The sequence below is a fragment of the Tachypleus tridentatus genome, chromosome 10, assembly GCF_004210375.1.
Source record: "Tachypleus tridentatus isolate NWPU-2018 chromosome 10, ASM421037v1, whole genome shotgun sequence".
NCBI lineage: Eukaryota > Metazoa > Arthropoda > Merostomata > Xiphosura > Limulidae > Tachypleus > Tachypleus tridentatus.
This window is the reverse complement of record NC_134834.1, coordinates 153,001,819-153,017,340: the sequence shown is the minus strand read 5'-3', so window position 1 is coordinate 153,017,340 and position 15,522 is coordinate 153,001,819. Positions and strand designations below refer to the sequence as shown.

Here is a 15,522-nt window from a genome sequence, read left to right as displayed (position 1 = left end):
ATGTTCTTCAAATTCCTTGTAACAAGCACTCCTCAAGAGAATTCAAAGTAGCATGGAGATTATATTCAATATGTATATCACTAATGGGCTTTGAATTCAGAAGTTAACTGTGTTGGTGTAGATTTTTTAACCATAATGTTTCCAGAATTTAGCTTCTTTACTGACTGTGAAGAGCCAGCAAGCTCATGTAATCCCTTATAAATTAAAAATGTAGACACTTGCCCTAAAGCTACGGTAATTTAACAGACCAATTCATTGATAAAATTATTTAATTTTGCGATCCATCTCTTTTCTTGCTTTGGAAGGTTGCTTACTCATCTCATCCAATAACGTCAACTCTTTGTCATCACTATTGCTTTCTACCTCTATTTTTCATTAATTTTATCATTTTTCTTAGTAATTAATATTTTGTGAAACACTGTATTAAAGGTTTTCCATAAAGTAAACCTATTTTTAAAAACCACTGTGTGAATCATTGATTTTCTGTAGGACCTCTAACAACAAGTTCAAACTAACAAACTATGCTTATCAGCTCCTTCCTAGTCCCAATTTTTTTTTAATTCTAATAAAAGATTGAATTATCAACGAAGCGACATGGGTTATGAATGGTGTTTAGACACTTTTTTCCCATTAAGTTTATCATTGCCCACTAACAATTAAAACCAATAACGTATCCAGGAAACATGTTTATTTTACTTGTGGGGCCCGGCATGGCCAGGTGTGTTAAGGCGTGCGACTCGTAATCTGAGGGTCGTGGGTTCACATCCCCGTCGCATCAAACATGCTCGCCTTTTCAGCCGTGGGGGCGTTATAATGTTACGGCCAATCCCACTATTCGTTGGTAAAAGAGTTGCCCAAGACTTGGCAGTGGGTGATGATGACTAGCTGCCTTCCCTCTAGTCTTACACTGCTAAATTAGGGATGGCTAACGCAGATAGCCCTCGTATAGCTTTTCGCGAAATTAAAAAAAAAATTACTTATGAAATAGCTCGATGAATAGTGATAATTTTGATTCACATTTGGAAATATAAAGAACATTGCTATATCTAAATATTCTCCCTTTTTTTAAGAAATAAGTTTAAGGAGCTTTATACCAAATGTTACAGGGATTCTGAATAGTCTCGAACCATAGACACTTTAATTAATTTCATGGACTATGTTCCACATACTGTCCACGTAATTCAAAATGCGTTTGGATTAAGAGCATGATATTAAGTCACAAAATATTTTGAGATGCAATTAATATCTTACAACAACCCAAAACTAAAAGCCAAAAAAAAAAAAAGACAGTTTAGAAACAACATAAATCATCAAAGCAAACAACAATCTCTCTAAAACTGTGATAATGGCTTTGTAACATCAGCTGTATTGGTCAAAGTATATCTATCATTCATATCATTGATTAAACTTGACATTTATCTATATCCTGTCGCCTGATGACACCATTTACACCAAATTTAATCCCTGTACCTTTGTAACTACTATGAACTTTTTATTACTTAGTACTGATTAGTGATCATACCCGAAGACGAGAGACTAATGTTGAAACATGTAAGTATATTTTTAAGTTTACATTTGTATTTAAGCATAAAGCTAAACAATGGGTTATCTGAGCTCTGCTTACAATAACTATCGAAATCTAGTGGGGTGTGTTTGCAGACATCTTGCTGTGCCACTGGACTGGAGCTACCATTAATAAACTTTTTCCTTGTGCTTATAAATTGTTCTTTGTCTACCTGTTATTATATTAGGTTGATGTACTTTCCTACTCAAGTAAGTAATCATCTAGTTCTCCGATCAGAAAGCAATGCTATGGTGCGGCCTGAAGATTAGGGCGTTTGAATTACGATTTGCAGATCGCGCAATCAAAGCTCGGTGAAGTGACAGACAAGAGGAAACTTCACCGCCCGCCAATACTTTGGATACTCTATAATAAACACCTTTTTCTTAACACTCCTAAATTTGGAATGCCAAACGCAGCTAGCCTTCGAGTTGCTTTGGCCAAAAAAAATAATTAATGAACAAGGATTACATCAATTTATAGTAGTGTTTATTCGTTTCAAAATTACTATATGAATATTTTCACTTTTATTGTCTTAAAACACTACTAGCTTATTAAGGTTTTAAAATCTAACCACATAGTCTGAGATTGAAAAATTATCAATGTTTGGTTTGTTAGATACTTGAAAGAAGCAAAAAATAGGTGTATCTTATAGAGTCATGCGACAAAATTAGGACACCCTATGAAAGCCTGTGTATTTGTGTAACATTTTTAGATATATAGATATTTAATCTCAATTTCAACGATACTGAGAGATTATAGGAATATAACTGAACAATGTAAACTGAAGAAAAGACTTTTCAAGATTTTCTGTAAATGTAATTCTACAAAAATGCATATTGTAACTGAGGAAAAAGTTAAGACACTCTACCCCCTAATAGCTAGTGTTACCCCCTTTGGTTGAAATAACTGCAGTGAGACGCTTCTTGCAGTCATCTACCAGTCTTTGACATCGGTCTGAAGAAAGTTTGTCCCACTCCTCAATGCAGAATTCTGTCAGCTGTGAGATGTTTGAGGGGTTTCTTGCATGTACAGCCTGTTTCAAGTCACCCCACAGCATCTCAATGGGATTAAGATCTGGGCTTTGACTCGGCTATTCCAGGACTCTCCATTTCTTAGTTGTCAGCCAGTCCTTGGTGGATTTACTGGTATGTTTTGGGTCATTGTCGTGTTGTAGGGTCCAGTTCTGCTTCAGCTTTAATTTTCTTACAGGTGGTCTCACATGTTCCTCAAGCACCCTCTGATACACAGTAGAATTCATGGTGGATTCTATGATTGTGAGCTGTCCAGGTCCTACTGCAGCAAAGCAGCCTCAGGCCATGACACTTCCACCTCCATGCTTCACAGTTGATATGAGGTTCTTTCCCTGGAATGCTGTATTTGGTTTATGCCAAACATTTCCTCTGTTCTGGTGTCCAAATAATTCAATTTTGGACTCATCTGTCCAAAGAACATTATTCCAGAAGTCCTGGTCTTTGTCTACATTCTCTCTGGCAAACTTCAGTCTGGCCTTGATGTTTCTCTTAGAGAGCAGAGGTTTCCTTCTTGCACACCTCCCATGCAAGTTGCACTTGTGCAGTCGCTTTCTGATTGTAGAGGCATGTACTTTCACATCAACAGTAGCCAGAGCCTTCTATATGTCCCGACACCCCACCAATGCACAAAGGGGCGAGACGTCGGGCCGCCAGAGATGGTAAAAGAACCCAGGAGCTGATAGTCCGCCTCTAGGCAGAATAACAGCCAATATCTAGCCCTACCCAGTATCGAAAAGTACGACATTGGCGCCTGCTCGAAGACCAGGTCGTTTCGAGCAGACCAGATGACGTACTTGAAGATAATAATAGTGTACTGAAAGGTGAAGGCCAGGTGGCTGGGAAGAGGGACAGGTACATGGTACCAGATGATCTTTGCCAAGAGCAGCGGGACCCGGAAAAGACTCGCAACCATTTCCCAGACCTCTGCCGACGTCGGACAGAAGACCAACCTATGCAAGACAGACTCCACCTGGGTGTGACACACGGGACACAACTCAGTTGTACATGAGAACAACTTGTCCCAAGAAGGGACAACTGCACCACACGCTAGTTGAAAGCCTGGAGGTAGTGATCAACATGGTGCAGTGTAAAACGGCCCCAAACTACGTCCCATAGCAGAGCAGGATGGCATCACTCGATCCCATGGGTGATGCAGGGACCAGCAGGCGGTAGAGGGAACGGGAGTCTGTCAGTACATCAGCAGACACGGTACGACACCGCCGAATCGCAGCAGCAACGCCGACGTACCAGGAAAGAGGATCAAAACAATAGGTGTCTGCAGGCTCATAGGAACACCAAAGAGCCTGTGTCCCGTGCCGACCAAGAATCTCACTAGGTGGCAAAAGGGGTGAGCCTTCAAAGACAGACAGCAAAAGGTTAAAGACAGAAGAAGAGAAAGACACTAGATCCTGACACATGGGATGCCCAGACAGCCCCTGCGAGGCAGCAGTGTCAAGGAAAGCCGAGATACCACCTCTGGCTTGCTGCTCCACAGGAAGGCAAAGACATGGCTTTCGATGGCTCGTGCAATGCAGTCATCCCGAGGTAGGACAATGCCCAGGTACCAGACCAAGGGGAGGATTCTCCTCCGCACCACCTCTGTTCTGTCAAACAGGTTGTAATTGCAGTAGCGGTAATCGTGCACCACCAAACCAACACGCTGAACCACCCCTTCCTAAGCAGCCCCAGGGTCTGCGAGAAAACAAACCCTGAAGCAGGTGATTGGGGAGGGGGTACAATCCAGACCAAACGGGAGTTGGCAGACAAGGCCCATTTGCCAAAGCCCCACGCACGAGACTAGTGAATATTCAGCTGGGCGGCACTGGCCCAAGAGTAACGATGGACGATGGCCAGTGCTGAACCTCAGGATGTGAAGTTCTTAAGTTACAGGTTCACATTATCTGCATGCGCGACATACGTCACGCACGAACCCCCGGCATCTGGAGGCCATGCACCGAGACCGAGTGGTACAGGTGAGAGAGCAGGCACTCGATAACCAACACATAAAGTGTTGGGGACAACGGGCAACCGTGAAGAAACCTTGTAAAATGGGAAAGGACGTCATGTACCCGTTAACCAAGAGCCTGCTCAAAGCAGTCATGTACAAGGCTTGCACGTTGTATACAAAAACTGGAGGAAGGCCACAGCTCCCCAGAATGAACCACAGAAATCCATGGTGGACTCAATCAAAAGATTTACTCTGACTGAGGGAGCCAAAGACAGCAGGGATATCCCAATTTGTAATGTAGTGGAACAGGTCCCTGACAAGCACCATATTTTATTGGATACTTCTGCCATGCACGTCGCACGTCTGAGTGCAGTGAACCAAAGAAGTCATAACATCACCCAAACGGGCACACAGGACCTTAGAAACAATCTTTGCATCCACGTTCAGGAGAAAAATGGGATGCCACGAGGAAAGATCTTCCAACTGGCTGGGATCCTTACAGATAAGTGTAATTAGCCCATCCATCGTTCTCGGTGGCAGAGATTCCACAGCCAGACAGGCGTTAAAAAGTCTGACGAAAGAGGGTCCAATGACATGCCACACTTAGCTGTAAAATTCCACTGGCAGCCCATCCAGCCCAGGACACTTACCAACTGCCATGAACCAAATAGGCGATCAACACTCACCCAAGAAGACTGGTTTCACCAGCTGTTTGTGAAATGAAGGGTCGAGGGAGGGCAAAAACCGAGTAATGTCGTCCCACAACCCTTCGTCCACGGGTGAAGCCGAAAATAAACGGCGATAGTAGCCAAGGCACGCATCCAGAATGTAGGAGATGTCAGATGACGATTGACCATTCTCCAACACCAGACTGGAGATGTGTCAGGTCTTAGCCATCTCCCGTGCCTTTCACAGTGGAACCCTGGTGGCAGTTCTGGGATCGAGCGACACGATCAGAATAGAGAAGCTCGCTGCATGGAACAGTTTGCAATAATCCAAATCTATATCCCCATGTAGTGTCTCAATATTCGATTGGACCCAGCGATCCATCAGTCTGCCACGAAGCAAGTCATCTGAGATGTCCTGCTTGTCCCGCGAGGCCAGGCGGCGGGCCCGCGAAAGCTGCATGCCAGCTTGTTTCAGCAAGGAGGCACAGGCCTCCTCGAGATCTGCCCACCAAGACCCAGTGAGAGACTCAACAGAACAGAGCCCCTGAACAAGGGTAAGCAAAGCATCTCCAACCCCATCCTCAGCAAAGAGGGAGACGTTAAGCCTCCACACACCGGGGCCCTGAAAAACGGGAACAGAATCCCAGAAAGTGGCGAGAAACGCCCGATAGTCAGACACGTAGAACAAGACATCCCCAACCCGATGAACAGCAGCCCTGCTGAGGCTCTGCCGAAGCCTGGTGTCATATAGAACCTTTCAAGGCGATAAAAATCATCCCGACTGGTCCAAGTAGCCACAAAAGTAGATCCATGTAGTGAATGCCAGACATTGGAAAAGTCGAAATCTCACAGCACTGCACGCAGAGACCATGTATACTGATCACCAGAAAGAGGATCACCCCAATTTTGTCGAGGTGAGGATCCAAAATGCAGTTGAAGTCGCCACCAAGGATGATATCAGCCTGTGTAACTATGAACCTGTCCAAGCCCGAGAAGAAGGCCTCCCGCTCCACAGACTGGACAGGTGCATAGACATTAACAAGCCAAATACTACGGCCCTCAGCAACAACATCAATGTACACCACCCGCCCCTTAGCATCACTATGTGATGTGAGGATGGCCCTATTAAAATGCAGGTGGAAGAGGATCCCCACACCACGAGAACGTGTAGTGCCAAACGATCAGAAGGCACAGACAGGGTAACGGGATGTAAAAGAAAAATGGTCCCTCTGAGAGGCAACATGGGTCTTCTGTGAAAAGATGGTATCAACCTCAAAGTAGTTGAACAGGGAGAACACGTAGAATTGTTTAGCAATGCTACGCATCCCCTGGATGTTAAGAGTAATGCAAGAAAAAACCCATCAACTCTTGAGACCACCTGCCCCTGACCCCACATCTGACCTCTGCCGCTGCACAATGGGAACATCCAGACTGAGGTCCAACAACAAAATGGGGCTTCAAGGCCCCTGCACCTCCCCACTGTTCTCACTCAAACCAGAAAAACTGTGGAAGTCCAAAAAACTGATAAACGAGATAGGTGATGGCAGATCGTCCAGCATTGGGGTCTGCACCTTTGGGGTGGGGCTGGAACAACCACCATCCCTAGAGCCAGTGCTGAGGGTTCCTCAGAACTCCCAGACACAGTATCAACAACAGGAGAAGCCTGATGTTCCACGAAGTCCCCGACCACCCCCACTGAACCATTCCAAAGAGTGGACAGGACCCTCCACAGAGGAACCCTGCCCAACACTTATAGGGGTGGTTGGATCGTGGATGTCCGCACAGTCCCCAACCCCCACACCATCCAACAAGAAGGCCAGAGGCTCCACAGAGATGGAGGACGACTCAGGGCCACCTGGGCCATCCTGAACCCCACAGGGACCCCATCCAAACCCAGGCCTGAAGGATGGGTCTAAGCTTCCTCAGAGGCCCCTCCACCTGAACAACACTCACAGCACCACCCACCACCCCAGAAGACGCAGCTTCCACGATTTGGGTGGACAAGACGTAATCCTCCTCAGGGAACCATAACACACCCTCCCCAGATGTCGCAGCTGCAGGACAGGCGCTCCCTTGGGGACCCCACCCACAGCCACCGTGGACGACGCAGGTGAACGAACTGCCGCCCCCACCTTCTTCGCTCGTATTTTCTTGGGCCGCAAAACCGTCAGCAACCCTGCAGCCACTGAGACATATGTCGCCACATGCCTCTGGCAACGCGAGGGTGTGGCCACCACTTCAAATACTACAAGTTATAGGGCAAGAATTATAGACATGTCTGTAGTCCAGACATATCCCACACTGCAGGGTCTGGCACTCAGCCAATATGTGGCCCTTGAGGCCACAGCCATTCCATTTCCGGGTATTGACACATTACCTGGAAACCGTTCACAGATAAGAAGGTCGGAACTGGCGTTTTCATGTTCACACATACACGTCGGTTCTCGGTACACACATTAAGGCACAACTGGTGCACCTCATGTTCAGTCTCCCTGATCCAGCAGGCGACGGGCGAGAGCAGTCGACGCCAGCATCGACACATAACGCCTGCCGCCAAAATGTTGGAGACATTCGACATGGCTACCCCCAACAGCAGCATTCAAAGTGTCAATGACTTAGGAGGATGAACCACGGCCGAGCAGAGTAAGGCCCGATGGCCGTAACCATATACCGACCTACACACATTCACACACAAAAACCCAGACAGCAACACAGCACAGAGGCGACACTCGAATAAGGGCCACGAAAAATACAGAACACAGTACTGGACATGATACATGCGATATACCAGAACAAACGATCAGTTTCAACGCCACAGACAGTAGGGACCACTGCACACTAGATGGCCCAAACACAGAGAATGACACAAAAGGTGCAACAGCCAGAGAAAGAGTGAGAAATTTGAAATTTATTTATAACAATATTCTGTGCAAAAGAGCATGACATGACGCGAAATATAGACAAAACAATAAACATATACAATGAAAAAAACAGGAAATATATAGAAGGAAAATTACAATAAATATATACAACATAAAATACATACAATGAAACAAACAAGAAAGATATACAACAGTAAATATATACAATGAAGAAAACAAGAATTATATACACGAAAATATATACAAAAGAATAGATGAAATATATAGAAAGAAAAAAAAGAAATAGGTACAAGTGAAAAAAAAAATAAATACAGGAAGGGAGAGAGGAGGCAGGGAAGCTCAGAAGCCGACCTCCACCTGACCCCCACCAATGCATAAAAGGGCGAGACGTCCGACTGCCAAAGATGGTAAAACGTCCTGGAACCCAGGCGCTGGTGGTCCCCCTCAAGGTGGAGTAACAGCCAGTACCTGGCTGTTCCCAGTATCGAAAAGTACAACACCAGAGCCTGCTTGAAGATCAATTTGTTTCGAGCAAGCCAGATGACGTACTTGAAGATGGTAAGTGTATACTGAAAGGAGAAGGCCAGGTGGCTGGGAACAGGGACTGGCACGCGATACAGGATGTTCTCCACCGAAAGCAATGGGACCCAGAATAGGCCCGCAACCCTTTCCCAGGTCTCTGCCAACATTGGACAGAGGACCAACCTGTGCAAGATAGAGTCCACCTGGGTGTGACACATGAGACACAACTCAGTTGTACATGAGTTCCACAGGTAGACATGCTTCATCATTTGTAAGATGTTATGCACCACACGTCAGTTGAAAGCCTGGGGGTAGCGATCAACATGGTGCAGTGCAATGTGGCCCCAAACCACGTTCCAGGGCAGAGCAGGATGGCATCGCTCGATCCTGTGGGTGATGCAGGGACCAGCAGGCGGTAGAGAGAACGGGAGTCTGTCAGTACATCAGCAGACACAGTACGACACCGCCGAATAGCAGTAGCAGTAACGACGTACCAGGAAGGAGGGTCATAATACATTGGCGTCTGCAGGCTCATAAGAACATCAATGAGCCTGTGCCCCGTGCTGACCAAGAATCTCACTAGGTGGCAACAGGGCTGAGCCTCCAAAGACAGACAGCATAAGGTAACAGACAGAAGAAGGGAAAGACACAGGGTGGGTCTGGACACATGGGATCCCCAGACAGTCCCTGCGAGGTGGCAGTGTCAAGGAGAGCCAGACACCGCCTCTGGCTTGCCGCCTCACAGGAAGGCAAAGACATGGCGTTCTATGGCTCGTGCAATGCAGTCATCTAGATGAAGAACAGCTCCTAGATACCAGATCAAGGGGAGGAACCTCCTCTGCACCAGCTTCACCCTGTCAACCTATTTGACTGCCGAACCAACATACTCGGGCAACTCGAGGGCGTGTGGCCACCACTACAAATACTGCAACTGATAGTGCAAGAGTCTTCTACATGTCCATAAGCCAGACATATCCTGCACCATGGGGTCTGGCATTCAGCCAATATGTGGCCCTCGAGACCACAGCGGCGACAGAGCCGACGTATTCCCGAGTAATGACACATTACCTGGAATTGGTTCACCGATATAAAGTTCAGAACAAGTGTCTTCATGTTCAAATACACACGTCGGTTCCCGGTGCACACATTAGGGCGCATCTGGTGCACCTCACGTTCTAGTTTACGCACTGTCCCATACGCCTACAATACGTCCTTGACGACGTTATGGGACAACTCGAAGGGAACCGACTGGAGGGTGACCCACTTCGCGTTCAGTCCGGACGGCTCCACAGGCACACGCTCGTTCCTCAAGGGAAAGTCTCCCTGGTCAAGCTGACGACGGGCGAGAGCGGCCAACGCCAGCGTCGCCACATAACGCCCGTTGCCAAAATGTTGTAAACACTCCACATGACTACCCTCGACAGCAACGTTCAAAGCGTCAATGACTGAGGAGGGTTGCGTGGCCGCAGGCAGCACAAGGAGGATGGACCGCGGCCAAGCAAAGTAAGGTCGGATGACCGTAACCATACCGACCTACACACACTCACACACAAAAACCCAGACAGCAATACAGCACAGAGGCGACACTCGAATAAGGGCCACGAAAGATACGGAACACAGTACTGGACACGATACACACGAAATACGGGAACAAGCGTTCACAGTCCCAACGCTACAGAATGTAGGGACCTCTCCACACTTGACGGCCCAAACACTAAGAACGACACGAAAGGCGCAACAGCCGGAGAGAGTAACGTGGTACTCACTCTCACTTCAACAGTCAGGAGCAAACTAAATGTCCGAGGTTTAAATAGAGCAAGCCTCATTCACAATGCTGAGTAACGATCTTCTAATGATGTGCATCTGGTGTGATACGCCTGTGTGTGAGTTGAGCCATTTTAAGTGGGTAAAAATGTGGGAGTGCCCTAACTCTTTCCTCAGTTACAATATGCATTTTTGTAAAATTACATTTTACAGAAGATATTGAAAAGTCTTTTCTTCAGTTTTAATTGTTTAGGTATATTACTTTAATCTCTCAGTATTGTTACAATTGAGAATAAATATCCATGTATCCAAAATTGTTACAAAAATACAAGGCTTTCATAGGGTGTCCTAATTTTTTCACATGACTGTATATGAAATCTTTATACTGTTAAACTTAATCATTATAATTTTGTTTTGTAGTTGACATATATTTAAGCAGAAGTTTATCTTTATTTTGATGTAACATACTGAAGAATACATACAATGTTCTGTCGAAACATTTAATTTATTCTACCTTAAACACATTAACAAACCGTTGTATAGTGAACACTATAAATAAGTGAACACCTATATCTTTATAATAGGATCATCAAAAGTTACACAACCATTCATTATGACATCATTAAAACACACACACACACACAAATTCGAACTTCAAAACGTTTTCATAGTATTATTTGTGGACATTTCTTTTATACAAAGACGAAAAGCCGTCTGTCTGTCTGTCTGTCACACAAATATCTCGGCCGTTGTGGTACCTATCAATATAAAACTTGTACGAAACGAAAACACTTTCTGAAGTAGCAAGTAAATATTTCCTTTTAAAATACTTTCAGCCATATATATATACGTATATATACACACATAAAACGGATGATACGCTACTTTTGGTATGCAGTTAAATTTGAAGGTAGATTCATATAGCTCGTAGTGAGTAATAACATCGAATCGAGTATATGCACGCTCTAAACTTGATTTTGCAGGCTGAAAAAAAAAAAATCATTGGCTGAAATTTCCCATTACGTTTTCATGGTTATCAGGGAGAACCACTGACGCAATATCAGCAAATGTTTTACATGCAACACAAACTTTATCAAACAAGTAACATCATAAAGTATAATAACACAGGGAGACACACTGACGCAACATCACCAAATATTTTACATGCAGCACAATCTTTATCAAACAAATCACATCATAAAATATAATAACACATCAGTAATTACCGATGAAGACAAAGCAAAGCTATTCAGAGGATTATTTCAATAGTCTTCACCATTCCAAACACGAACTCTTCTAATCAGTGTCACTGCATTAAAGTAAAGAATTATGTGCAGGAAATTAAAAACGTTCACTCTCACTTTCCCAGTAAAACACAAGCCAGACAACTCACCTGCCGATTACAGTGTCACAAAAACCCTTCAATAAAACCAACTCAAAATTCACATTTAAGAATTTAAAAACTCTATCTCGTGCGAGGGAAGCATCAGAAATAACTTAAAAAGTACATCATACTCACTCATTACACAGCTTATGGCCTTGTTCAATATATTTTTAAAATCAGTATAAAAAATCGCTATCATTAGTATTATCCTTAAGAAAAGTGACGATCATAGTAAACTAGGTAAAATATAAACTAATAAACTTATTAAATTGCATAGGTAAATTAATGAAAAAACAATTACCATAAAACTAGTTTTTCGCCTAGAATCCAACAAGCTTCTTTCTGACATACAAAACGCGCCACGAAAATAACAACAGAATCCATTCTCAAAGATTTTAACTGTAATCAAGAAGCAAACGAAGTATTTCTAGATGTCAAAAAAGCTTTTGCTGTTGTCTGTCATAAAGACATCAGGTACGTATTATGTAATTACAATATATCTACTCTATTTATTAGACATATTTCAAGCTTCCTAATTTATAGAACCGACAAAGTCAAGATAAACAACATTTTACCCTCATTCCCACTTGAAGCTGACGTTCCACAGGGTTTAGTTTTAAACAATTTACTGTACATTTTGTTTGTCAATGAAATAAATTTCTCGAAGATCAAGGAAACGAAAATATCGCATCACACACATGATGTCGACATATTACGCACTTCACGTGACTCACTTCTGGAGCTAATAAAATTTAATATATATGCAAAAACGGCTCGTTTGGGTTGAGAAAATATTTTACATAGAAGAGCGAACACCGTTTTTGCATATATATTTCTCAACAAGTGGGTTTCTCGACATCACTGATTAATAAAATTTAAGCTATTTTCGACGACGTAATCACTTGGCGCAGCACCTGGTGTGTCCTGCTAAACTCGTTGAAAATACACACCATTATCTTTTACCGTAAGCAAAAGCAAAATGATAAAAATGTTAAGTTCTAGTTTTACAACACTCATATTAAATTCACGAACGAAATAAAATTTCTTGGATTAACCTTTAGCTTAAAGCTAAATTGGAACACAGATTTCGCAGAAATAATAATCAAAGCACAACAGCGGGTTAACTATCTTGGAAAAAATCAACGGTTTCGCCAAAGGCTGCAACGCCAACACTACAATAGCAATGTATAATAACCTTTTCATAAGACCATTTCTCGAATACGGTTGCCCTGTCACATGTAACATACCGGAATGCTTGTATAGAAAGTTACAATCAACCTAATTTAAAGCTGTATCTCACAACAATCGTACTTTCTTGAGATAAGCAAATCAGCGACAATTCAAACACGCTTTACAATTCTTGCTAATAAGTATTACGACAAAACCAAAAAGAGAAATTTTCTACCAAATTCACTAAAATAGCAAAAATATCAGCTTCTTGGAACAAATGTATTTCTTCCTTCATTCCATCACTTCAGTAAGCAGACAACACTCACTTCTACAACCACCTTATGCTTTTTATCTTGTCCTTGTCTTTTCAGGTTACCGACTAAAACGAGCGATGGACTGTTTACCTTTTTCGTTATTGTATGTGTATGTTGCATAAAAGTGTAAAACCGTTGTTTATAATATATTTAAACTGTTAAAATTTGTCAATCATACGTATTCTGTTGAACAATGTCTACAGTTATATGAGTTTTACATGCTAATTGTTCTTGCTATCTGTTCTGTGCAATATTTATACAAGCAATAAACTGTGGTTCTGGTCTTGTGTCGATTTTGGACAGGATGCGACGGCCTTCTGGGGCGGTCGTTAACTGTTGGGTGCAAGTGTTAGAAATATGTTGAACGTATATGTTAGGGCTGAGGCTTAACTTCCGTTTCAACCACTTATATCTAGAAAGCAAATGCGGTTTTCCTGTTTTCTTCATATTCTCTTGTCTTGCTTGACCACGGAAAACCATCTAAACGCCATCAAAACTTCAAGAAAACAACATATTTTATCACCGCTAAATTATTAACAAACCACAGAAGGGGCAAAGAGAACAGATATGATTTTACATTTTAACAATCCTTGGGTTATTAAACCTGAATATCTTTAAAGATTGGATCAGATCAGACTCGCATCACATTTCAGTTTAGAAACTGCCCAAATTAAAAACTTCTTCACTTTAGTAGCCGAAACCGGAAGCCAGTTCAAAGATAAGACCTCGAAGTTTATAAATTACACTTCCTTTACCATTACAGTTAATAATCCAGTTACAACATAGAAATATATATTTGATAATCAGTTTTTTCGCATGCTTCAATCTGTAAGTATTTTCGAGAAGTAAATTTTAACAAAACTTACAAAATATACGGAAGTCAAAATGCTTATCACGCAATACTTAAAGAAGATAACCAAACATACATAAAAAATGTTGTTTTCGTTAAATACTAGAAATAGGTATGTGAGTTTTATTATAGCAAAGCCGCATTAGGCTATCTGATGTGTCCACCGAGGGGAATCGAATCGCTGATTTTAGCGTTGTAAGTCCAAAGACTTACCACTGCCCTATGGGGGGCCCTGGAAATATGACAGTTATTCTCCGTACATATGGCCTAGCGTGTTAAGGCGTGCGCTTCGTAATCTGAGGGTCGCGGGTTCGCGCCCGAGTCGCGCCAAACATGCTCGCCCTCCCAGCCGTGAGGGCGTTATAATGTGACGGTCAATCCCACTATTCGTTGGTAAAAGAGTAGCCCAAGAGTTGGCGGTGGGTGGTGATGACTAGCTGCCTTCCCTCTAGTCTTACACTGCTAAATTAGGGACGGCTTGCACAGATAGCCCTCGAGTAGCTTTGCGCGAAATTCCAAAAAAAAACCCAAAAAAAACCGTACATATATTGTTAGTAGATTAAAATTAAGTTTTAGAAAACATGTTCATAAACATTTATTTATATATAATTTTGAAAAGAAAAATTCGGTGATTATTTCATATGACGAGCAATCAGTTTGTGTTTAGAAGCTCATCAAATTTTATGCTGTGATGCGTGATGGTGGATTTATCTCTTGGGTAAGTGAAATATATGTTATTTATTATCTTTTTTTAAATTGGCGTACAAATCGTCCCACTACTTAAGTTGGAGCACCATTTCGCATTAAGTGCTGGACATCTTTAATAGACATATTATCAAAAAATAATATTATTGAATGATTTTTCAATACATCATAATTTCATAAGTTAAAAATTAGTATGTTTTTTTAGTCTGTAATGTCATAATTTTCACTGCAAAAGTAAGGTGAATTCAATTATAGTGTTAGGTGCATTTTCGTAAAATCAGGGCGCTCGAAACGTCTGAAACCTTAGATGATTCGTAGCTGTTTTTTATTTCATTTCAGGGGTACATTGAACCCATACTACCCTTCTTAGCTGCTGTTTAATAAGTTGCTTGGTTCTGTGCGGTGAAACCTGCACATTTCTCCACTAAACCGGTAACTAGAAAAATATTTTATTACGACTAGCAGTTACCGCATTCGCGCTATATCTGTTGCGTACGCAAATGGCGCTTTTCAGGCCATATATATTGATTGAAAACGTTGATTTTTCTTATTTCTACTAGCAAATATTTCGTTTTTTTATTGTTCATTGTGAAGATCCAGTCTTGTTCTCTCAAATTGTTCCACAATAAACTATAAAATATCAGTACTAATTTCATTTGAACATAAATACCTCTTTAAAATAAAACTAGGCCTATATCTAATTACTGGTTTGCCAAGTAG

The 15,522-nt window shown here is 42.5% G+C and overlaps 1 protein-coding gene across 1 annotated transcript in view; it reads right to left on the bottom strand.

The window, feature by feature from the left end:
• The window catches only part of LOC143228243 (serine-arginine protein 55-like), a 42,703-nt gene extending 30,228 nt beyond the window's left edge, over positions 1-12,475 (bottom strand). The window contains exon 1 of the mRNA XM_076459533.1: positions 12,065-12,475. Coding sequence (XP_076315648.1) covers positions 12,065-12,147 — 83 coding nt within the window. The 5' untranslated portion in view covers positions 12,148-12,475. The remainder of the gene's footprint in view (positions 1-12,064) is intronic.
• Between the last annotated feature and the right edge of the window lie 3,047 nt (positions 12,476-15,522).